This window comes from Ochotona curzoniae, unplaced genomic scaffold (assembly GCF_017591425.1).
Source record: "Ochotona curzoniae isolate NIBS_2020 unplaced genomic scaffold, NIBS_Ocur_1.0 scaffold_4505, whole genome shotgun sequence".
Lineage (NCBI taxonomy): Eukaryota > Metazoa > Chordata > Mammalia > Lagomorpha > Ochotonidae > Ochotona > Ochotona curzoniae.
The window spans coordinates 46,588,670-46,614,534 of NW_024467118.1; the positions used below are offsets into that span (position 1 = coordinate 46,588,670).

The following is a 25,865-nucleotide window of genomic DNA, read 5'->3' on the forward strand; positions in this document are numbered from 1 at the left end:
GCATTTTTAAAATTTAAACTATTAGTTTTGAAAGATGTAGTAGCTTCCCAGGAATGGGATGACTGGGACCTGCAACCCTATGTTTATAGCAGCGCAATTTACAAAACCTAAGACATGGAATCAAACTAGATACCGATCAACAGAGGAATAGAAAAAGAAACTACTACTAAACCATTAAAAAAAAATGAAATCCTTCTGTTTACACCAAAATGATCCACTAGAAACCATTATGCTTAGTGAAGTATGCCAGTCCCAAAAAGATAAATATAAGTTCTAAGAGAACTAATACACAAAGTACAAAGTGTGTGTGAGAGAAAGAAAGATATACACAATACAAAAGAGACCAGCATACTAGGAAGTAAAAGTAGTATAGAGAATATGAGTGCCAAATAAAAGTAGGACTGCTGGTGAAACTTACAAATATACCTTAATATTACAATGCTAGGTTTTCTACCATGAGCTGAACTACTCCTGGAGTGTAGCTGCTTGACTTAACGCATGTTGCATTTCTCTCACCGTAGGCTGATGCTGCTAAGAGAGCCCGCCAACGAAATGGTGGCTGAAAATGAGGCTGACGTTAAGTTGCTAAAGGGCAGTAGCTGTACAGAAGACTCAACTTCATGCATGCACATTCCAGGGATGAATGAGGATGGGAGCAGGAAAGGAAACAACTGTGCCAAAGACTTGGGAAGTCAGACACGTCCTGGCACCCCCATGCTGGTGGGTATCCAGCTGTGCACATCTGAAACACGTGTCCCGCAGGCATCACATAGACCACCCAGAGGCTGTTTATCTCCCCAGGTTAGGGTTTTGTCCATGTTAGGGTTTTGTGCCGGATGCTGGTCATCAGTAATGGAAATTAGCTGTAGGAAATATTGTAAATGCTTTAAAAGTTTTTAATGTGCTCCAAATACTAATTTTCCGCTAATGTGTGATCTAAGAATAATACTAGCAATTTTAGATCTTTTAAGTGTTTTGTGAATATTTATCCAAAGTATTCTCTAAATTTTTTGACTAATAGACTGACTAACTTAATTGTATGTATATGTGAGTTTCCTTTAATTGCAAACGTGGGTAAGCATTTAAAAAGTTTCTCTGGTTAGATGGGATTCTGAATGAAATCTCTAGAAAGTGGCAGCTGACTCAGTCTAGGCAAAGGTAACTTTGCTAATGCAGTGAAGCAAGGATGCTATCCCCTAATGCAGAAAAGCATTTTACCCTTTGAAGATACGGGCACACTTGTGATGTTGGTAATAAGGTTTGGAAAATTATGTTTACTCCTGAGAAAAGAATGCACCCAGACAGAGCGCATGCTTTTACAAAGGCACAAACTAGCAGAGATGGACAGCTTCAGAGTCAAGGTAAAACTAAGATTAAAGAGTGGATGTATGCCCCAGGCTGTGTAGTCTGTGTTCTGAGAAACTCCTGCTGTTACTTAAATTTTAACTTTTGTTACATTCCCAAAGATGCAGTCGCAAATCCAGATTCAGCTGCACCGTACTTGTTACATTCGTATATGTGTGACTGCCTGTTCATTTTTAAATGTAATTTGTTTCCACATTTTGTTATCTTTATCATTTATTCTGAAACAAATCCCAAGTAAGATGCATTGTAGAGCCTCCTTGAGTCCAAACCTTCATTTTGGAGAGGCGCTCACATTTATGGACAACTTTATTCTGCTAGCTGCTGTCAGCAGCTTGCTGAGAGCTCAATGGAAAACCTTTCCCCTCCGTTGCCCTTCACCATTCCTGCTGCCCAAAGCCTTGCTCCTCGGGTTACCACTAGTTAGACGAGTCTGCAACGCAGTGTAGCTGGGCTTTCCCTACTTCAGCTCCTGAAAAATAGCCAACTTCCCTTGTAGGTGGATAAGGAGACGAACACGGATGAAGCAGTTAGTGAAGGGGTGGCAGTTCGACCCAAAGACCGAAGCAGCCTGGGCTCAAGACAGCCGCCCTTCGCGCGGAGCAGCGTGATAGTTCGCTCGCAGACTTTCTCGCCAGGCCAGCGGAGCCAGTACGTCTGCAGGGTAAGGCCCCAGGACCTAGGCGCCTCTCGGGAGGTGTGGCCTGTCAGTGATGGCGCAGTGCGACGGCATAGGAAACAGTGTTCTCACTGAGGTGCTACTGCTCAGAAACTACACAGTGCACAGGATTGTCCACTCCTGTGGTTCCTCCTAATTTGTTCTGGTGCCCCGTGCCCCTTTCTCATTATTTGCAATGTGACTTACCCAAAAAGTAAGTGAAGTGTGAGGATCTGTCTGTCAAATGTATTTTGGGTGTTAGTCTGTGTTTGAGAACACAATGTGACTTTGAGGTCAGGTGCTTTGTGTCTTATCTGCTCTGTGTATTATGCACACCCCAAATCATGTTAGTGTTTCAGAACTGAAACTTGTGAGTTGGATTTAAAAACCAAAGTCATTGCTTGGTCATGCCCCTAGACTACAGAATCTGTGACAGGAATTCTGGGATTTGCATCAGTTTATCAGATTCTATCTTCAAAAGTGTGTTTGATTTATAGTCAGATTTAGCATTCTGGAATGAGTGGAAGTACTTTCAAGCTTCTTCATATGTTCAGTATTTGTGCAGGCTTCCTGGACACTTGAGTTTCACCTAAAAACAAAGGAACACAGAGCCCCGCCCTTGCAGGGCTTTAGTTCTTGTGCATCAGAGCAGATTGCTAACAGTGAATATGAAGGATGGGCTGTGTGGGGGCTTGGGTGGGGGTCACTGCCGTAGCAGATGAAGGGGGTGGGAGTGGCAAGTACAGTGTGGCTTATTGCTGACATTTCACAAAGCCCTGCAGTGGGTGAGCATGGTTTGTGCTGTAAGAATGCTAAATGGTACCACCTACGTCTTGACTCTGACCTTGAGCTCTATACATGTTGCAGACCTTTAAAAAAATGAATACTGGAGAACATGTGTCTAGCACTTCAGAAGCCTGAGTCTCGTGTTGGAGAGCTGGGTTGCGTGCCTGCCTCTGGCCCCAGCTTGCTGCTGCCGGCCACAGGGCCTGGTGGATGCCTGCTGCCCACATGGAGCTGCATTGTAGCTCTCACTTCTGACTTCAGCTTTAGCTTCGGCCCAGCTCCAACCATCGGGCATTTCAGGGATAAAACAGCAAATGGGAAGTCTCAGTCAGTCTCTCTGTCAAATGAGCAAATTTTAAAACTGTAAAACTAAATAAAGCATTTTAATGAAAAAAAAAGTTTAATTACTTTAATATTTTTAAACTGTAGCCAGAATTTGGGTGTATTACATTTTTAAAAGATTCATTTATTCTATTTATTTGAAAGAGTTACAGAGAGAGAGGGTGAGCCAGACAGAGAGAGACAGAGATCTTCTATCTGCCTTTTCACTCATCAGATGGCCACAGTGGCCAGAGCTAGACCAGGCCAGAGCCAGGAGCTTCATCCAGGTCCCTCATGTGGGTGGCAGGGATCCAGCCACTTGGGTCACCTTCCATTGCTTTTCTGAGGCCATTAGCAGGGAGCTAGATTGGAAGTGCAACAGCCAAGAGGGGAACCAGCACCCATAAGGCCTGCTGGAGTCACAGGCATGGATTTATACTCTGTGACACAGTATTGGCTTCAAAAATTAAGTTGCTAGTTAAAACAAAAACAGAACAGAGGAAAACTTGTTTGGGAAGAATTTTCTTAAATAAATTGATACTATCACTAGATGCTGTATTTGATGAGTTTCTTAATTCTGTAAAGTCAAACGGCACTATCTTTTGCAGTTATTTTTTTTAATCTTTTGTTTCCAGTTAAATCGAAGTGACAGTGACAGTTCAACCTTGGCTAAAAAATCCCTCTTTGTGAGAAACTCCACCGAACGGCGCAGTCTGAGAGTCAAAAGGGTATGTATATATCTCATTCTCCTAGAACCTGGAGTGGCAAAGCACAGGCTCCAAAACTGTGGCATGTCAGTGCTCCATGCTTGTGAGCAGCCACACAAAGCCACGGTGATTGCAGAGTTGCAGCTGTTCTGCCTGCGGTGGGGTCAGAAGACAAGCTAGAACCCTCATGCTGCTCTGGCCTGGAGCCCGCAGTGCTGCAGATCTAAAGCAGCAGGCCATGTCTCCAGAGCAGACAACCTGCTGAGCTCTGGGTGACTGCTGTGGCTCCCTGGGCACCAGGCTGTCACGTGACGGCAAGAATCCAAAACCCAAGACCTTTCCTGAGGAACGAATATTCAGGATACAGAGGGAGCAAGAGCTTTATAACTTGCTTGAGCAGGTGTGTGCAGATGTTGCTTGAAGCTAGAGATCTGTAGGTGAGCTTTAAGGGTAAGTCAGGGAGAAGTTTGAACAAATTAACAAGTAGTTCAAAATGTCCATTTACTCTCTGACAGCTGAGATACTGACAGAAAGTTCTTTGCTTAGTGTTACCCTCCTGGCTTCGTGTGCCAAGCACCTGCAGTAGCATTCTTGCCTTCACAAGTCTGCAGTCTCAAGGAGGAAAGGACCCAGGCCCATGCTGGGCCAGCCGGGAAGGAGGTTCACCTAGTTAGGGAAGAGTGGCCTCCACGCCCACACGCAACTTCCTCTGCAGTGGGAGCCTTAGCCCAGCAGGGTGGGAGTGAGGATAACAGATGCTGACTGGCCTTACCACACTGGCAGGAGAACCCCAAGAAGTGCCAAGTGGCCAGGTCAGGCCAGCACTGTGGCACAGGGGACCAGAAGGTCAGACACCAAGCCGGGGAGGTCAGCCTCTCTTTATCCATCAGTGATGCTACCAGATGCAGACTGAGCTGTGTGGCCAGGCAACATCCGACTCCCTTGGCATCACTTCCTATTTAGTTGGAGGTAACAGAAGCAGGTTTCTCATTTCTAAAGGCGATGTGCTGGCTTGTGTGTAGCATTCAGCAGGCTCAGGAAGTATGTGGGACCAAAGTGCTTTGGTCTTTCAGAATACCAAACTTTGTGCTTTTTAAGTACCTCAGTTCCCTTGGTGTTTTTTGTTTTGTTTTGTTTTGTTTTGTTTTGTTTTGTTTTGTTTTGTTTTGGTGGGGCGCGGGAGATGCATTTTGTCTTTGGTTTATTTTTCAGTCAGTTTTGTGGGACTGCACAGCCTCTGCCACAGGGGATGTCCTTGATAAACAACCTGGGTGAGAGTGCCAAGTTCAGAACCCATGAAAACACCAACAGCAGGAGAAAGCCAGCAACCACAGGTTTACAGGACCAGTGGAGAATCCGTACAAGCATAGCCTGCTGTCCCCAAGCTGGGAATGTATTTGGAGCTGCCTGGGGAAGAAGGAGGCGCCGACCTAGGCTGCTAGACCACAGGCCAACTCTGGGGACTCCAGGGACCACAGAAGAGGATGCATTGTGCTGCAGGTCGTCCACTTCCAAGTCAGGGCCACATCTCACATGTCAGCTGACAAGGAGTTGCGGGCTCAGGCTCAGCATGCACCTTACTGACTGGGCCCCGGGCACCAGCACTGGCACCCTCTGTGGTGCCCTTGGCCAGGGCAGTGCACAGAGGCCTAAGATCAGGCTGGAGGGAATTCCCTTCCTCCTGACACAAGATTCCTCCTGGCTGCTTTCTTAATCTCTGACCTTCATCAGCAGCACATTCTTTGCCAGGATGGTAGCACTCCTCGGAGAAGCTTTTCCCAGATGTGTGGATGACACACATGGAACTGGAAAACAGTTGGGCAATGTAACTGTTAGCCTTACCAGAGCCAAACAAAGGATGATACTAAAACATTGTGGACAGGATGGTTTTCAAAGTAATCCAGTTTAGTTTGATAAGAAGTGTATAAGAAGTGTATGAAGCGTTCTCATGTAGGCACTGCAGCATGACAAGGCTATGTAGGGAAACAGAGGCCTCGACAGAGTTTTACCTGCCAAGAAAAACCACGTGGCAGATGTGAGAGTTGTGGGGTAGGAGGGCTGCTCGCTGGCACAGGAGCCGGTCATGTGTGCTTCTTGCCAGTCCGATGCCATCATGTTGATAGCTTGGAAGACAGGTGCAGTGGTGTTTATACATAGGAATCTGCAAGCCCTGTCTGTTACTGCTCTCCTCTTCCTCCCACAGAGGGCTGGTTGTTAAACAGACCACTGCACAGGGAGCCCTTGGAAAGACTCCACACACGTATCAACCAGAAAAGATTTCTGATTCTGAGAAGTTGGCTCATGCAGTCAAAGCAGATATATGTAGAGGTGATTCCTGCTATGTAATAGATCTGTCGTTAGTCAGAGGGAGCAGAGGTTGACTAAAGGAAACATAGTAGTAGGGATGTTAGAGAAGCCCAGCATGTAAATCTTTAGTGAGAGTGCAGTACAGAAATGCATTAAGCAAGGGAGAGAGGGATGTGGGTGGACAGTCCGCGCAGGCTGTGAAGGATGAACAGATGGGCCTCTGCCATGCATGTGTCATGAGTACTGCCTTCATTCCAGGTCTTCAAACTAGAGCCAAATCAAGTTGGATTCCCTCCTCTCTCCCATCGTCAGTACTAGTTCTTACTGGTGACCTCTTGGTAGTCCCATAGCCAGCAAGCTAGGTGAGCAGTGACCTCTCCATTCCCTTCAGCCCAGGCGGTCTTACTCAGCCAAATTTGATCTCTATTCCTCCAGTGGCTGACCCAGGCCTGAATGATCAGGCCTTTCCCCATCTCCCTGTAGTTCTGAGGGCACTGATTGAGTTTCCTGTCACTGCCACCTCATCCACTCCTCCAGTCAGAGTGCTCAGGGTCTGTCATTGTGTCTTCTCTCCTAGCCTGCACCTGCAGACCCTCAGCAGCCATTTACTCAGACCTAGTCAACAAGTGTCAGTTGGAAAATGGGGCAGCCCAGCCCTGTGAGCATCAGTGGGGAGGCAGGGGCGGGTTGATCAGAGGAGAAATACTCCCTGCATCATTTTAGGCCTCAGAGATCACGAGTTCTTCCCAGTGCAGCTCAGGGTAGCCTGATTAACTGAGAACTGCCTATGAGAAAAACACACATTTTGATGAGAAAAAAAAAATGTGCTCATGAAGAGAAATGTCCATTCCCCCATCTCAGGAGTGTGACTGTTCCCACAGCCCCCACCTTCAGCATCCTGTCCTTAATCACTGGCTCCACACAGCCGCCCAGTGTGGGCCAGATTCCCATGCCCTCCTCGGACTAACTCCTGACTCCCCACTGCTGCCCCATTTCCAATTGACACCTGTTGAATAGGTCTGAGTAAATGACTGCTGAGTGTCTGTAGGTGTGGGGCTAGGGGAGATGATCAGCCAGCCCCATCACATATTCCCTCAGGAGACCCATGTTGAAGCAGCTGCCATTTGCAGGTCTTTGGTGTCTTGCTTGCACAGGAATGTACATACCTCAAGTGGGTGTGGCTGCCTCCATCCTTCCCATTTGCCTTTAATTGGCCAGAGTTATTCCCTGGAACAGTTAAGCCCATGTGTCTGTGTGTCTGGGGATAAAGTAGGAAGTGCAGTCCCGTAGTGGGGCCAGCGAGCAAGGAGAACAGAACCTGAGAGCGGTATTGATGTTGTGCTTGCTACCCCTGCAGACGGTGTGCCAGCCATCCCTCCGAAGGGCAGCCCAGGAGTGCCCCGTGCGAACCTCCCTAGACTTGGAACTGGACCTGCAGGCGTCTCGCACCCGGCAGAGCCGCCTCAACGACGAGCTGCAGGCCCTCCGGGGCTTGCGGCAGAAGCTGGAAGAGCTGAAAGCTCAGGGAGAGACCGACCTGCCACCAGGGGTGCTGGAGGATGAGAGGTTCCAGAAGCTCCTGAAACAGGCCGAGAAGCAGGTACAGACCTTGGCATTGCTGTCACCACCAGGGCAAGGGTGTCCGGCTACCACCTCGGTTGGGCTCACAGATGAAGGCAGGGTTCCTACCTGCTGCCTCACTTCCTAAGCGCCTGTAGCAGGCAGCACTGGGTTGGAACCGGGAACTCAGTCAAATTTTGATGTCTGAGTGGCAGCAAGCTAACCATTTGCGCCATCACCCACTACCTCCCAGGGTTTGCATTTGCAGGAAACTGGAACCTGAATGCAGCCGAGTCTCAAATCCACATTTGTCTTAACTGGCATCTTAACCAAGAGGCCAGACACCCATCCCCATGATTCTACTTCAACTTCCTTAGATTCAAAGAGAAGCTTATTTCTAACTGACTTCTTTCCCCAAATTTTTTGTAGTTTTGTAGTTTATGAAGCTATAGGGAAAGATTAAATAGTTTTATCAAACTAGTAGGCTGTCATTGACCAATCCTGGATAGAATTTGGAAACATACGTGAATGTCACCATTAAACTGATAGCCAGTAATTTTTACAGAAACTTTCAGCAGCAAAGCAGATCTGCGAGTGGGTGTGTCACGTGGGACACCCCTCTCGGAGTGCCTGGATTTCAGTCCTGTCTCTGCTCCCACATCCTGCCTCCTTACCAGTCTGCACCCTGGGAAGCAGCAGTGATGGCTCAAGTGATTGATTCCCTGCCATCCATGTGGGGAACACAGATTGCCGTGGCCCTCTCTGCCCCGCCTACCTACCCCCATACTTCCATATTTCTACATTTCAGATGAATTTGTAAGTAATAATAGATCAAACCTATTGTCTGAGTGTCATATCCCACCTGATAGGACCTCAGTCTGTGTTAGTTCAGCGCATTGAATTGTAAGCCTTGCGGTGGCACTCTGGTGAATACCAGAATGAGGCAATGCAGTGGTAGAGGAGATAACAAGGTTCTCAAGACAGATTACTCTTTGAGGAAATTAGGAGCGGGCCCATGGAGAAGGTGCTGAACTTGGTCTTGAAAGCAAGAAGTCAGGCCCATATTGTAGTGGGTTAAGCCACCACCTGCAATGCCAGTATCCCATATGGATACTGTTTGAGTCCTGGCAGTTCCACCTCTTATCCAGCTCCCTGCTAATGCATCTAGGAAAGCAGCAGCAGATGTCACCCAAGGGGAACACCCTGGCTTCCTCCTGGCCCCAGCTGTTGTAGCTATTTTGGGAGTGACTCAGTGTGTAGAAGGTATTTCTGTCTCTCTAGCTCTACCTTTCAGATAAAATATTTAAAAAAAAAAAAATTAAAAAGCAGCAATGTTTTTAAAAATAATAATAAAAAAGAAGAATGTATGACTCTAAAAAAGCAAGCAAATAGTAAGAACTTCACCCCCAGGTGTGGCAAGATGCAGTGGGCATGCAGCACAGGAACGGAGCCGTGGGCAGGAGTCTTTACAGAGTGCAGGGCTGTGTTCATATCTGAAATAGAAACTCTGTACTAGTCATTCTTTCCATTCATGGGGGCTTCAATATTAACAGTAACTTCATGGTCTTGGAAGCCTGCACCCAACTTTAAAGTCCTCATGGTCTGTTGACCCTTGCGACTCAAAGGCGTGCAGAGCTACACCAGTACTTTCCAGCTGCAGCAAGCAGCCACAACAGCCAGAGATCTTTGGGCTTCTTGTTCCCTCTAGTGTTGTAATGTGAAACTCTACATCCTTCAATAGCCATCATGGCAAAAGTGATTGGATTCTTAAAAAAGATTTATTTTTTTAATTGGGAAGTCAGATATACAGAGAGGAGGAGAGGCAGACAGTGTCTGTTGATTCACTCCCCAAGCAGCCAAAACAGCTGGAGCTGAGCCGATCTGAAGCCAGGAGCCCAGAGCCTCTTCCAGATCTCCCACACAGGTGCAGTCACAAGCTTTGGGCCGTCCTCAACTGCTTTCCCAGGCCACAAGCAAGGATGGAGATTGCCACCAGTAGTGTTGCCTGCTTGCTCCCCCAGGACCGGGCTTTAGAATCCATGCCAACTGCATCACCCAACCTTTCAGAGAGGAGGACAAAGCACCTGTTCTCTGTGTGTGTGTGTGTGTAAATATGTGCCAGGCAAGTTTATGGCACACTTAGGCTTCAGTGGGGAAGCCCACAGCAGGTGCCAGAGAAGGGACAGGAAGGCAGAGACCGATGGCACTGCCATGAGGACCAGCAGACCTCGCAGAGGGCTGGTGACCGTGAGAGCAATGGAGAGGTCAAGGAATGGGAGCTGGTGTGCAGAAGTGGTAGAGGTGTCTGTGTTTTCAGGTTCCCATAACAGTTCCAGCTTAACTAAACATTGAGATGATTGAATAATGAAGGGCCACTAAACGCTGAGGACTTAATTGCTCCTGTGTAGCTCTGCCTGTACCATGACTGCTAATCCCTAGATCACAACAGTTAACACCATAAAGAGGTTCTCTTGACAGTTCAGCACAGATTCCTTGACAGGAGAGTTGAAATTCAGACCCCAAACCCTATTTTTATTAGTAATTCAGACTCCAGCTAGCCTGGTGATTCTCAGGGGAGGAGTCATTGGCACAGCTGGAGGGTCCTGCACGGAGTCCAAGTGAAACAAGAGAGATTGTGACCGCAAAGGCAGGAAGGCCACGAGTGCCTGGGGTTCCACTGCAGACATTCCTTGCTGAAATTGCTCACTTCCTCCTCTGTCTTGCCCTTTTCCTTTCACTCACCTCTCCTTCCTTTCCTACAACAAACAGTTAAAAGCTAGTCTGCTTTATAAAACCCATATAAAATATACCTGTCTGCACTTTTGTCACTTTTTTCCATGGTTTCATATGACTTCATGTACTTCCTCATCAAATGGGAGTATTGGATTCGATGGCCACCTGGATCCTTTCTTGTTGCAAAATCCTGTGATCTGGACGAGGTCACGTTTAATGTGCTTTTCGTAAAAGTGAAGATGCCAAGATTTATGGAGGCACAAGTCTATGTGGCCCAGAAGAGCCAGGCCTTCAGGGAACAGGCAGCCCCTTACTAATGCTGAGATTGGGGGCAGTGTGACCCCAGAAGCTCTTCCTATTGTGGAGCTGACTTCTCACCTCACTGTAGGAAACTGTCTTAACTGCATAGTCGATAAAGAGCAGAAATTAGACTTCAAATCCCAGACCCAGGGAAGCAGAGGGCCTTGATCCTGTGTCAGCCCACAGCCCAGGGTGGAAGGACCAGAGAGGGAGCGAACCCTCAGATGCAGATAGGAGCTGCCTCCCCATCTCTGGGGAGCCCTCAGGCCCTGCCTGTGCTGGTGGCATTTACATTTCCACCTGATGTTCGGCAGATCATTTACGCTGCAGTGCCCGGCAAACCCACTGCCCCTCCGTCTTTGCTTCCTTCTAGCTAGTGGCAGTGAAGAAAAAGTTCACAAAACAAGGAGCATTTATATCACCTTCGATGACTTGGCCTCCAGGCACAGGTGGTTTGTATTTTTATTTTTACCCACCCTGTGGTTATATCGACTCTATAAATTGCATACCTTTCTCTCTCAGCACTGAAATTTGTAATAACCAGCTCTGTGAGAACAGACTTCCAATAGTGTGCCTGTCATTATGGCCGCACAAGTTTGTGAAAACCCCTGACCTGCCTCTCCTGCTTCCTTTTCACCTCCATATCCACCTGTTCACGCTTGTGCTTGAGCAGGAAAATATATATATCACACACACACACAACTTGCACACCTGTGCTTGCACAGGCAAACACACGCACATACATATACAGGCACACCAGTGCCCACACAGGCACACACACACACACACACCAGTGCCTACACAGGCAAACACATACACATACACGCATATACACATATTCCCTCACATGTGGCCTTTTCATTTTCACCATTCCCCTGCAGTTTGGGGGATTTATGACGTTTTCAGCAAGGTGATCGTGAAGTGCCTAATGACGAGCCAAGTGCCTGCCAATTGCCATAGAAAATACGGTTGCTAGTAAAGCAGTGAGTCGAAGCCTGCAGCAGAGCCTGCATCAGCCTCTCTTGTCCAGGAAAGCTATCAGAGCTCAGGGTCACACTGCATAGCCTCATGCTTTGTGGTTAAAAGTCAGCTTTATAGCTCAGAATAAAAGCCAAGGCTTGGTTAGCATCCTCATATGTTGTACAGCTCCCTTAGGAACAGAACAAGAGGCTTCGGACTGTAAATTAACACTAGCTTGTGTTCCTTCTTTTAGGCTTTATTTGAAGAGAAAAAAAAAAAGGATAATATTTATTCAAAAGGTAGATTGACAGAGAGAGGGACGAGATGGAGGTGTGCCTAAAATCTGTATTCTCAATGGCCACAGCAGCCATGGCTGCCATCCAGGTCTGCCACCCAGGTGGCGTGAGCCCAAGCCTTGAGTGCCTGCTACTGCGTTCCCTGGCTCAGGAGTGGAACCCCTGGGGCTCGAACCTGATGTAACGGGTGACAGCTCCACTGCTGTGCTCAACACCAGCCCCGATTAAAGCTTCACACAACCGTAAGGAAACCACGTGGCCTTGTTGCATGCAGCTCATTCGGCCCTCACGGAAACCAAATGACAGTCACAGACTCGGGAGTCTAGACCTAAGAAGTAGCTTCTGGTCCTCGTGAACCAGTGGTCACTTACTCCCCTGCTCCACTTCCTACCCAGCTCTTTGCTAATGCACCTGGGAAAGCGGTGGAGGATGGCCCTTGTGCCCAGACCCCTGCCACCCGGGTGGGAGACCTGGAAGGAGCTCCTGGCTCCTGGCTTTGGACCAGTCCAGCTCCAGCCATTGCAGCTGTGTAGGAGGTGAACTAGTGGATGGAAGATCTCTCCCTTTCCCTCCCTCCTTCTCTTTTAAATAAATAAATAAAAATCTTTAAAAAATAAATACTATGTCAAAGATATCAATATACCTCATTCAACAAAATAAATGTCACTGATTACCATGACATTATGCACTGAGATTTAGCTACCTGCCAATTTGGTTACTGTTAACAGCTGTTAAAATTCTGTCACGTGCTTGTCACTCAGGTTTTGTCACTTAGATACAAAAATCTGTTCTTACTCACCAGGGAAAATAAAAACATCTTCACGTGCTCAGTGGTCAGTCTTATTTTGTGCGAAAAAGTGCCAAGTTTCAAAGGAATTTTTGCAGTCCCTCAAAAGCACAGGTGTTTGTGGTTAGCTTGGGGACCCTGTCATAGTTGTGGTCACTATGGGAAGGGGGTGACCCCCTCTCCTCCACAGGGAAAGGGACAGAGTCCCGGAGCCTGGTGGGCTTCGGGCTGATGAAGTGCATTTCCGGACAGGTCCAAATGGACCTTCCCTACATGTAATCCAGCGGTTGTGTCCCTCCTCTCCATTTTCCTCATCTCTCTGTCCGTTTCAGGTCAGTCAGAAAGTGCATGTTTGAAGTTTTGTCAGCTTTTAATGCTGCTTTACCAATAAGTTGAATAGCAGCAATATTTTAATATAGTTACTAATTGAGTAGCTTGATGTGCCACAGCATGGGAGAAGTAATTTCTCTGTGTATGAATCAGTAGTTTCTTTCCTGAAACCTAAATAACAGCCACTCATTACTGACTAAAGATAGTTGACTAAATTGTATGAGAGTAAACTAGAGCTTCGCTCCCCCTTGGACTTGAATCACATGAATTCAGAAACCCCAAATGGCAGCTAAACCTACGCCATTGGTTACAAAACAAACAAGAGAATTGTGACTTAAAAATACAGGCAGCGTGTGCATGCAGAATTTTTCAGAAGAGAGAAGAAGAACAGTTTAAAAAACAAACCAGAAATGAATCTTCTGTGGTGGAATAAAACCAGAATTCAGGCAGTAGATGAATATTAGCCAAGTGCACGGAAAAGTTCCAGTCCGCGGAGTGACATTCGGCTTTCTGTATACAGCGTGAATGCACCTGAGTTCTAGAAGTATGTCCCATGTTTCCTGCAAGGGCCACAGCACTTTGTATCAGCTAATTTTAGGTGAGTTTAATATACTTTTACTTTGAGAATATTCTAAAATTAAAAAAATAAAGTAGCACATGCTAACTGTAGTAAGTCCAAGTTAACACAAAACTAGCTCAAATAAAAAATAGAAGCCCCCTTTGCGTCTCAGCCTCTGGTCCCAAGTTTCTACTGCTTTCCCAGGTCACAGGCAGGGAGCTGGATGGGAAATGGAACAGCCAGGACACAAACTTGTATCCATGTGGGATCCCAGGCATGCAAGGCAAGGATTTACTCACTAGGCTACCGCGTCAGGCCCTGCCTTTGCTGTTGACACAGTTCCTTTAGACATGACCAACTCTGTATCCTTAACTGAGCCCGGTGACCTGCCGAAGACCCACGTGGGCCTAGCTTTCCGTGCCCTCTTTTCACTTCCACTCTGTGTGGCCTTACCTACGGGTTCTTCACTAGTTAAGGCTGCCACGGGCAGCTGCACCTACTGTGTGGTTGCCAGTGTGGAACACTGTTCCTCAGACTCCGGCACGGACTCACCACTGTCCCATTCCAAGGCAGACCCTGTCCCAGCCCGCGGCTGTGGCAGCTGCTGCTCGGGAGCAGGAATGGTTTTTGTGGCTTCACTGGGCAGTTTGTGAAAACATGAAACCGGTCATTTTGGGTTGTTGTGTTGTGGTTTTTGGTTTTGTGGGGTTTTTTTCTTTTAAAATTTATTCATTTTTATTGGAAAGGCAGATTTCCAGAAAGAAGGCAAGATAGAAAGATGTTCCAGTCTAAAGGCTCACTCCCCAAAAGGCCACAACAGCCAGAGCTGACACCAGGAGCCAGGAGATTCTTTCAGGTCTCCTGTGTGAGTGAAGAGTCCCACGGCTTTGAGGGCATGCTCTGCTGCTTTCCCCAAACCACAAGTAGAGAGCTGGATTGGAAGTGGAGCAGCCAGGACACAAACCAGTGCTCTTTTGGGATCCTGAGGCTTTCATGGGAAGGATTAGCCAATTGAGCCATCGCACCAGGCCGGCCACTTACGTTTAGTCTGTGAATTGCCTTTCATACCAAATGCCGTTTTTTCTGTTACATTGTGTTTTTCTCCTTGAAAGTCTTTAAATGCTAAAAATGCTTCTGTTGATTCTATCATTTGTCTTTTGAATGCCTTCCAAATGAAAAGGTGAGCTTCTGAACACCCAGCTTCCCCACCGAGCTTCTTGCTGATTCATCCCACACCCATCTGCGGAGCACCGACTCTGTGCTGGCTGCTGAGGCTTGAGGACTAGGTTGGCAGACAGTTCATAAGCACTGTAGATGAAGAGGCTGTGGAGAAAAGCAAGGCAGGAGCAGAAATCATTTAAAAGAATGTCTGGTGCCAGCCATGTCCCAAGCCTTCCTGAGGAAATGGTTGGTACTTTGGAAATACACGAAAGAGGCCCAAGGCAGAGTGTCGCACATACCCAGTCACAGTCCTGCTTTGGCAGCCTCCCTGAACACTGTGTGGCCTCCTGGGAGGAAGGAATCGGAGGAAGGAAAGTTCCCTGTATGGACAGAAAAATCTTACTTAGAATCCCTTCTCTTAAAGCAGCTTTCCTAAAGCACACCAAAAGCCAGCTCATGTACAGTATCGCCCCCTTATCTCTAAGTTCATGTTCAGTTACCTGAGGCCAACCATGATCTGAAAATATTGAGTAGAAAATTCTAGAAGCAATCAAAATTTTTTTTAAGATAGATTTATTTATTGGAAAGTCAGATGTACACAGAGGAGGAGAGACAGAGGAAGATCTTCCGTCTGATGATTCACTCCCCAAGTGAGCACAACGGCCGATGCTATGCTGATCCAAAGCCAGGATCCAGGAACTTCTTCCAGGTCTCCCACATGGGTGCAGGGTCCCAAAGCTTTTGGGCCGTCCCCTACTGCCTTCCCAGGCCACAAGCAGGGAGCCGGATGGGAAGTGGAGCTGCCGGGATTAGAACTGGCGCCCATATGGGATCCTGGGGCGTTCAAGGTGAGGACTTTAGCTGCTAGGCCACGCCGCCAGGCCCTAGAAGCAATCAAATCTTAAGCTTTAAAGAACTCATGAGTTTTATTTTATTATTGGTTGTTTGCAATATTTACTATTTGTGCCTAATTAATAACTAATAAACAGTCAATTCTCCAAAATGACATAACAATCCTTAATGGGAATGCACTAACAACACCAGTGTATATGAGGCACAAAGTGAAAACAGGCAACGAGAACAGACTGCTCTGCTGTTGCAGGTGCTGTTTCAGCACGCCTCCATCAGAAGCGGGCAGATCCTGCTGACAGAAAATCAGTGGACGTAGTTACATTAATTGCACCCTCGCTCACTTGGGCATAAATGGCATTCACAGACTGTTTTATCCGACAGCAGCGGATTAAGCTCACCAAGACAGATCATATTTTGGGTCCTGAAGCATACTAACAAATGTAAAGGAATATAGAAATCCTACAGGGTCTGCTTTCAGGCCACAGTGACTTTAAGCTTGAAATCAGTAACAGAATTACAGCTGGAAAATTCAAGAATGTTTGGAGAGTAAGCATGCTTATTTTGAGTCAAAGAAAAAATCTTGGACCCAGCACCGTGGGCCTAGTGGCTGAAGTCCTCACCTTGAATGTGCCGGGATCCCATACAGGCGCCGGTTCTAATCCCTGCAGCCCCGCTTCTCATCCAGCTCCCTGCCTGTGGCCTGGGAAAGCAGTCGAGGACAGCCCAAAGCTTTGGGAACCTGCACCCGCATGGGAGACCCGGAAGAGGCTCCTGGCTTCGGATCGGCATAGCATCGACCATTGCGCTCACTTGGGGAGTGAATCATCGGACGGAAGATCTTCCTCTCTGTCTCTCTTCCTCTCTGTATATTCACCTTTCCAATAAAAATTTAAAAAAAAAAATCATTTTATTTGTATTTGAAAGACAGAGTTACAGAGAGAAGGAGGAACAAAGAGAAAGAGATCTTCTATCTGCTGATTCACTCCCCAGATGGCCACAGTGACTAGAACTGGGCCAATCCAAGCCCAGGAGCTTCTTCCGGGTCTATCACTTGGGTACAGGGAAGGACTTGGGCCATCCTCTGCTGCTTTCCCAGGCTATAAGCAGGGAGCTGGACTAGAAATGGAGCAGCTGGAATATGTACCAATGTCTGTATGAAAAGCCAGTGCCGCAGACAGAATTTTATCCTTCTCTGCCATGGGGCAGGCCCAATTTTTACTATTGTTGCCTGTGCTTTTGATGTTATATCCAAAAGGCAGCCGTAGCCAATGTCCTGAAGTACTTCCCTTATTTTTTTTAACCTAGTAGTTCCATGGTGTCAAGGCTTGCATTGAAGTCTTGAATCCATTTTGAGTTGATTTTTGTGTTGAGATGAGAGATACGAGTTGAGAATAGAGCAGGGGTTACCATGGCTGCAGAGTAGAGGGGAGGTGGAAGGGAAGAGTTTGGTCAACAGGTACACATGTAACAGTCAGAGCTGTTCTGTTATTCTGTGAGGTAGTAAATAAATATAATAATCTAATATAGGTCTCAAAATAACTAGAAGAGAGAATTTCGAGTTATAAGGAATTGTGCACTAAAAGTTCAAGGCAACAGGTAATTTAATTAACATGACTTGATGATTACACAATGTACATGAGTAAAATATCACGCTGTATTCTGGGAATGTGTCCTTTTTTAATTTAAAAAATTTTTAATTTTTAATAATTCCTGGCGCAGACATTTGACCAAAGATGCCAGGAAAGGCACCCACGTCCCAATTTGACTTCTTACTAATGCAGATCTGGGAGGCAGCATGGGTATTGGCTCAAGGTTGGATCTGTGCCACCCACATGGCAGACCTGGTTAGCACTCCCCAGTCCCGGCTTTGGCCTGGCTCGGCCCAACTGTTTTGGCCCATTTGGTGAGTGATGATGGGAACTCTGGCTTACTTGCCTTCTCTGTGTATCTTTAAAAACATTATACACATACTGCATGAAATAGGCAAAATTGAAAGTTTAGTATAATATCTTCCAAAGAAAAATTATGTAAAGATAAGCAAGAAAAATGATTCCCATAGACATCCGATAGTGATCAATATGAAGGGCCTCAGAACTGCAGGATTCAGTTTCTTGACCAGGGTGATGATTCTGTAAGATGTTTATTTTCTGTTAATACATTATGCTGATCATTTTGGAGGGATTCCATTCTTGGCATGTGCATTTAATTCCCCACTCCAAGAAGGAAGGAGGGAGGGAAGGAGGAAAAAAGAAGGAAGGAAAGAGATGAGTAGAATAGGCCTAAAGAAATTAAATCAATGCTTGGTAATCTTCCAGGGGCCTTTACTGTGGCACGGCAGCTGCCAGTTTGAGTCCCAGCTCTTCCACTTATCCAGATCCTTGATAATGTGTACCTGAGAAGCAAAAAATAGATGATGACTCAAGAACTTGAACTCCTACTACCCACATGAGAAATCCAGATAAAATTCCTGGCACATGGATTGAGCCAAGCCTGGCCCCAGCTGTTGTACACATTGGAAAAAGAACCAACAAATGGACAATCTCTGTCTCTATCATCTGCCTTTCTAAATAAAGTTTTTAGAGATTTATTAATTTGTTTGTTTGCTTTTGGAAAGTCATCGGATTTACAGAGAGAAGGAGAAACAAAGAAAAACCACTCCCCAAGTGGCTGCAATGGCCAGATCCAAGCTGATCTGAAGCCAGGAGCCAGGAGGCCACTCAGGGTCTCCCATATAGGTGCAGGGTCCCAAGGCTTTGGGCCATGCTCGACCATTTTCCCAGGCCACAAACAGGGAACTGGAAGATAAGTCGAGCAGCTGGGACATGAACCAGTGCCCACAAAGGATTCTGGCACATGCAAGGTGAGGACCACAGCCACTAGACCACCATGCCAGACCCTAAATAAATCTTTAAAGGAAGTAACCATCTCAAATAGAAAACAGGCCTAAAATTCACTGGTTAGTTCCAGGAGGCTTATTGGGAGAAGCCTTGGCCGTTCTCTCCAGGCTGTTCTGGAGGACAGAGGCAAGGGGAATACATCCTCACTCCCTCTGTGAGGCCACGATCACCCTAGTAGCCACACCATGCAGACATAGTGCCCGCGACGCTGTGGACTATTGTCTGTCATCAAATAGATGCAAATATTAGCAAGTCTAATCCTACAATATAAAAAAAGAATTCTATACAATGCCAGTGGAGATCTGTCCCGGTAATGCAAAGCTGGTTCAGCATTTTAATGAATTCATGTAATTCATCCCATGAATGACCTTAAAAAATTATAATGATCATATCAATAGATGCCAAAAAAAAAAAAAAAATAGCACTTTTTTGTGATTAAAGATTCTCAGTGGGGCCCAGTGCAGTAGCCTAGCAGCTAAGTCCTCATCATGAATGTTCCAGGATCCCTGTATGGGCACAGTTCGTATTCCAGTGACCCTGCTTCCCATTCAGCTCCCTGCCTGTGGCCTTGGAAAGCAGTCAAGGACGGCCCAAAGTCTTGGGACCGTACACCCATGTGGGAGACTAGGAAGAAGCTCCTGGCTCCTGGCTTCAGATCAGCGCAGCTCCAATCATTGCGGCCATTTGGGGAATGAATCATCGGATGGAAAATCTTCCTCTCTGTCTCTCCTCCTTTCTGTATATCTGACTTTGCAATAAAAATAAATAAATTTAAAAATAAAAAAACATGCCATGAAGTCGGACCAGAGAGGACACTGCCACCTGCAGGACTCTACAGCCAACTTTGCAGTCAGGGCCGAGAAAGTGGAGGCCTTCCCCGCGAGATCAGGAGCAGGGCAAGCACGCACCCGCATCGGTCCCTCTCTCGAACATGTCAGGAGTCCTGGCTGCTGCAGCCACACGACAGACAAAGGGTGTGCAGTGTATGAGGGAAGTTAAGATTAAACTGGTAACTATGGCCAAGGTGTGGGTTACATGGTTAATATACAAAAGCCATGTTTTCCCATTTAATGGAAACGCACAACTGGGATTCGGAATGAAACGTGGTAGAGCCTGGTGTAGACTGTGGACTCTGACGTGTTCCTTGACTGGAACGGAGGGTGGCGGAGAGAGAAACTGCCCATGTTCACGGCAGAGAGTACATGGGACTTGTCATTTGCTGTTCCGTTTTGCCATAAACCTAAACTGCTCTTAAAAAAGGATAATGTCATGAAAAAGTGTTACAGTAAGAAAGTGAACCAGCAGATACATAGAGCGCGCACTCGCTCACTCTAACTCTTTCAAATAAATAAATCAATCTTTAAAGGGGAAAAAAAAAACATTTGAAAGAACACTGTCCTACTGTGTCCACACGAAGCACAAAGGGGGCAGAAGTTTCCTTCCCGGTGGAAGGCCGCGTGCCGCTGCCTTCAGGCGCTGCCGACCTGCAGCCTGACGCTCCATCTGCTTCCAGTTACATGGGTCTGTTCCGTTCCTTAGTTCTTTGAGCTCCACATTCATGTGTGCCGTATTTTGGTTGCTAAGTTCTGTTTTACCAAGCAACTTTTTAAGTGGCCCAAAACTGAGAAGATTCCAGGGTGAAAGTGGTTTGCCAAAATGTGAACAGTGGTTGTCTCCTAAAAACTGCGCTGTATGTGGTTTTCAGATTCATTTTGAGGGTTCTTGGGTTTTCCAGATGTAATTTTTTTTAAAGTCATTCAGATTAAGACTTTTTCTTTTATTTATTTGAAAAGTTAGAGAGAAAGAGAGATCTTCCATCTGCTGGATCACCCCCTAAATGACTGCAACTGCCAGAGCTGGGCCAGTCGGAAGCCAGGAGCCAGGAGCTTCCTCCGGGTTTCCCACACAGGGAAGCAGGGGCCCAAGGCTTTGAGCCATCCCCTGCTGCTTTCCTAGGCCATAAGCAGGGAGCTGCGTCAGAAGTGGAGCAGCCAGGACTTGAACCTGTGCCCCTGTAAGATGCTGGTGGCACAGGCAGTGACTTCACCTGTTATGCCACTGTGCCTAACCCTTTAGTAAGATTTTCTTTTTTTATGTAATTTGGATAAACTCATTGCTGAATCAATACCTGATCTTCCTCTGCATGGGCTCATGGCTGTTGTTCTCTGGGGTACGTGGACCCCACCCCACTTACTGCCCAATTCACCCTGCTCACTGACCTGTAATCTTTCAAGCCAAACAGCCTGAGATTCTAACCAATGTTTTACGGGTTCCTTTGGGTTTTTGTTTTTCTTTGCCAGGCTGAGCAGTCAAAAGAAGAGCAGAAGCAGGGTTTGAATGCAGAGAAACTGATGAGACAAGCCTCCAAGGACGTGTGTCGGCTTCGGGAGCAGAGCCGGAAGGTGCCTCAGCAGGTGCAGTCCTTCAGGTAACATGGTGCTGTTGTCCTCTTGTCGTCTGCTTGTATTAGGGCATGAGACAGGAAGCCCCGGGGCCCTAACTTGGACATATAAGTTCATGCGTGCTCCTTGCTGGGCTTCCAAACTTACCTGGCAGAGTTGAAGTCTCAGCAAAAGCCTGGCCCCTCAGGCACCCAGCTCTTAGGAACCCCTCCCACATTACCAAGAAATCTCGACACGGTATACAAAGAGCCACCCATGGGTGGGGTTTGGCTGCTTGCTCACTTGACACACATCTCCGGAGAGCCACCAGGTACCACATGCAGAGCTGGGTCCCCTGGTACAAAGAACCTGCACTTCCCACTCTGCTGGGGGAGGGGAATGCCCAGTATGCAGGGGGATGGGCAAGGGAATCAGACCTGATTGCTGAATGAAGGCCCAGGAGGGACCTGTGAAAACAGGCAGGAGCTCTCCATCCATGTGTGCCAGGGGCCTGGCATGGTGGCTTTCAGACAGCCGCAGGGCAGGTGGGGCAGCCTGGGTTGGGGTGCAGAACCTTCGACACCAATGCTGTGTTCCATGTGTGGAGTGGAGCTGCTGGCAGGGGAGCCTGCTGGCTGGAATTAGACTCACACCACACCAGGCCTCAGCTGTCACTGGAGGCTGTCAGCTGTGGTTTTAGATAGCGAAGGAGCACTGCAGGAAATGGCCGGGTGGCATTTTGGGGGGAGCTTATTGGCAAGCTATTGTAGAAAGTAAACCAGGAGAGAAGTTGGCAAGGGAACGCCAGATTGTGGGGGTTGCGTGGAGGGAGAGGCTGTAGGTATGTGGGATACTGGGCTGCAGGGCCAGCGCTGCCCTGACTGCGGAGAGAAGCAGGCTTGGATGAGCTTCCTGAGTTCACCTTGCAGATGTCAGGTCTGCAGTCCCGGTAGGATGGACAGCCCGGACAACAGACAAGGGACAGTGACACCTAAGCCGGAATTAGTGGTCAGGATGCAAGAGAAAAGCTTGGGCTTCTGCCTCTATGCCGTGGTTCTTGCAATGGAAATAGGCTGATATCCCAGAATACAGGAAAAGGTACCCAGGGGAGGTGACCTGGTGGGGACCCAGCATGGATGAACACAGAGCAAAATAATGTCAGGAGGCATGGCAGGGGGTGAGAGGGGACGGGCTGGGAGGGAAGTGTTGTCACTTAAGGACAGCAGAAGAGAGCTGGGGAACTTGGTGTCCCCAGACCTGTGAGCAGGAGCTGTCAGTGGCCACACCAGGGATGGTTTGGGTCAAAGGAGACAGAAAAGACTCAGGGTCGTTGGTTTTGTGTTAGTTTTGGTCTGGGTTTGACTTCGAGGAAACTTTAGGAAGGGAGGGACTGAGAGCAGAGAGGAGAGCAGGGAGAGGTGGCAAGGTGGCTGTATGGCACAACAGGGGTCATTGTGAAGAGGCGGCCCTGGGGCCAGGCAGTGGAGTGAGTCCAGAGGCAACAGGTGGGCCAACTGCCATGAGTCTGGAAGTGGAGGGAAGGGAAGTGCTGTGTGAGGCTCACAGCCCCTTCCTTTTGCTTTGCTGAGTGTTTGAGAGACAGAACTCCCACCAGCTAGTCCTTTCCCCAGATGCCTGCAGCACCTTGGGTTGGGCCTGGGCTTGAACAAGCAAGCCGGGTCTCCCCTGTGGATGGCAGGATCCCATTTCCATGAGCCCTCGCTGCTACCTCCCAGGTCTGCATTAGGAGCAAGCTGTGTTCAAGAGCCTGGGCTCAGAATCAAACCCAATACGTGGATGTCTTTAACTGCCAGACCTTTACTCATCCGTGTGACATTTTAGTCGAGTATTAGACATTTCTTCTGCAGTGTCACATGCCCAGCTGTAGCTAGTACCACTACTGGTTGTGTCTTCCTTTCTTTAAGATTTATTTTTATTGGAAAGGCAGATTTATAGAGAGAAGGAGAGACAGAAAAATCTTCTATTTGCTGGTCCACTCCCCAAGTGGCCAAGACAATCGGAGCTGAGCAGATCCAAAGCCAGGAGCCAGGAGCTTCGTCCAGGTCTTCCACACAGGTGCAGTCACATGCTTTGGGCCATCCTCGACTGCTTTCCCAGGCCATAGCAGGGAGCTGGATGGGAAGTGGAGCGGCTGGGACATGAACCAATACCCATATGGGATCCTGGCACTTGGAGGTGGAGGATTAGCCAGTGAGCCAACGTGCCGGCCCCTGCCTGTGTTTTAGAACTGGTGGTGTGGTGATGAACAGGATACCTTTGTGTCCTTGCTGCTGTGGTCACTAGGAAGGCATGCAGCAGCTTCTATCATGGAGAAGCACACCACTCCCTATTGTTGCTAGAACCCAAAGAAGTCATAAGCCTCCTGGGCTCCCATAGAGCACACCCTGGTGTATGTCACCAAGCAGGTGGGAAGGGTGAGAAGGACAGGTTTGGATGGGGCAGTGTGGCCTGGAGGCATGGCAGTACCCACAAGGCCTGGACCTGGCTGCTGGCACCCAACTCAGTACTGAAAAACTGTGGAATACTGGGGCCCGAGCATTTAACCTGGGGTTGGGAACCCAGGGCTGCGTGGCCTTCTCATTTTCCAAGTTACACAGCAAGAATCCCATAGGAGGGCCTGGCACAGTTTCCTGGCGGCCCCACTTCTCATCCAGCTCCCTGCTTGTTGCCTGGGAAAGTAGTCGAGGACAGCCCAAGGCCTTAGGACCCTGCACCCACATGGGAGACCGAGAAGACGGTCCTGCCTCCTGGCTTCAAACCAGCTAAGCTCATCGCGGCCACGTGGGGAGTGAAACATCAGATGGAAGATCTTCTCTATCTCTCCTCTCTGTATGTCTGAGTTTCCAATAAAAATGGAATACATCTTAAAAAAAAAAAAGAGTCCCATAGGAGAAGCAGGCATTTGGCCCAACCTTGTCTTACCCTACAGTGCCCGAGTTCAGCTCTCAGCTTCACTGACGCAGAGCCCATGGTCACTCTAGTAGCTTTGTCTTGCCACCTGCCTCGGTAACTGCGAGGCCCTCAGCGCTGCTGTGTTCAGGTGCCCCTACCTTTCTTCTAACCTGGAAGCCGCTCAACCCGCCTTTCTGCCCTTCTGCCCTCCAGGCTTTTTTCCTCCTTGCGCCTGCTTCAGGCTACAGGGCTGCTTTTCCTGTAAGGATAGTCACATTCCTTCTCAGTCCACCCGAGTCCTGACACCACCCCTGAGCAGCATGTCCCCGCATTAGCGTAGTCATGGTTTGACAGAACTCCCCTCTGCCCTGTGCTTCCCTGTGAGATCACTGAGAAGTTTCTGTGTAGGACTTGGGTTCTTTTGGATCACCTCTAACCTGGTTCAGAAGCCCTGATCCCGGTGGGGAAAGCAGCTGTCTGCAACATCACCATTCCATATCCAAGCGCCAAGTCAAGTCCTGGCTGCTCTGCTTCTGATCCAGCTCCCTGCTAATGCACATAGGAAACCCAGGGGAGGTTTCTGGCTCCCGCCTCAGCCTGGTGCAGTTCCAGCAGCCACTTAGGAAGTGAACCAGCAGAGGGCGAATCCCTGTGTGGCCCTCTCCTCTCTCTGTCACTCTGCCTTTCAAATAAATAAATCCTTCTTAAAAATTAAAAAGGAAACAAATTTTTTAAAAAAATAAACAAAGAAAGGAAGTTCCATCCCCAGATCAAACCTGTAGTGACTTAAAAACTGTGTTGTATTGCAAATCCTAAGGGCAATTTACAGGCTTGGTCTGTGTGAGATTTGCTGTGCCTAAGACCTTGGAAACAGATTCTAAATGGAACTCTACCTCAGGAGAAGAACTCCTTGCTGAGCTCCCAGAGACCCTTCTGGTATTCTTGGGAACTGTCTGAATGGTCGCAGAGTATTCCAGACACCATCTTGAAGTCAGTATTCTGATCTCCAACTCTAGGGAGAAGATGGCTTACTTCACCAGGGCCAAGATCAGCATCCCCACGCTGCCTGCAGACGACGTGTGACCATCACTCATGATGCTGTTTGCTCACCTGTTCGCTCAGTCAGGGAGGGTGAAAGACTGAACTTTGGTCTTCTTTCTTCCTTTTACTTTATTTTTATTATTATTATTTTTGTAATGTAATTGTCAACTCTTGAAAAACTGTTATTTCACATGTTATTTTCATCATGTTGATTTATAAAAAAAAATACTTTGAATATAATATTTTTAAAAGAAAGAAAAAACAAGCTAACACATTGGGATCATGTGGTACCCAGATGTACCCGTGAGTGCATTGCCGGTGGGCCGTATCGTATGCGAATGCAATGGAGGCAGGACCCGGTGTATTTCCGATAGAGGAGCGCCTTGGATTAGCACTGGGTGACGGGGGCTCCTCCATTGCCTCACGCATAGCCTTGCATGTGGCCGTGGCACCCCATGGGTGTCCTGACCCAGAGAGCAGCTCTGTGGGAGCCCCATGAGGCGACTTCCACTGCTGGACAACACAGTGCTATGCTCCTGTCTGCCACCTATGTGGGGACATGTTATTTCCTCAAAGTCTTTCCGTCCCTTTTGTCTAAAGAGAGCAAAACTGTAAAGTACTGCATGAGAGTGTCATTCAAGAATAGGAACAGCACTCCTGGCGACATTAAGAGTGTGTGACGATGGCATCGTGGGGAAGGTAAGGAAGGGAAAACACTGATGACCCTAAAATACCCGTAAAGGAACCCTGTCAGGTAGCCACCCCAGCCAGCCTGGTTGCACATGCGTGTGCCATATTGGCTTTCTGGCCAGTGCCGGTGCCAGGCTACAAGGTTGTGGGGTGTACAGCTGGCCCCAGCAGGACAGATGTCTGACATCCCATGCCAAAACAGCCCTGTTGCTGGGCGCTGGCAGACGGAGCCACCGCCCCAGGAGGCTGGCTGGGCTGTCGGGG

At 47.9% G+C, this 25,865-nt stretch overlaps 1 protein-coding gene across 1 annotated transcript in view; it reads left to right on the plus strand.

The window, feature by feature from the left end:
- Window positions 1–25,135, plus strand: part of WWC2 (WW and C2 domain containing 2) — a 185,491-nt gene extending 160,356 nt beyond the window's left edge. Inside the window, exons 18-23 of the mRNA XM_040966156.1 lie at window positions 522–720; window positions 1,862–2,026; window positions 3,763–3,855; window positions 7,499–7,741; window positions 20,877–21,004; window positions 24,887–25,135. Coding sequence (XP_040822090.1) covers window positions 522–720; window positions 1,862–2,026; window positions 3,763–3,855; window positions 7,499–7,741; window positions 20,877–21,004; window positions 24,887–24,953 — 895 coding nt within the window. The 3' untranslated portion in view covers window positions 24,954–25,135. The remainder of the gene's footprint in view (window positions 1–521; window positions 721–1,861; window positions 2,027–3,762; window positions 3,856–7,498; window positions 7,742–20,876; window positions 21,005–24,886) is intronic.
- The last annotated feature ends 730 nt before the right edge of the window (window positions 25,136–25,865 follow it).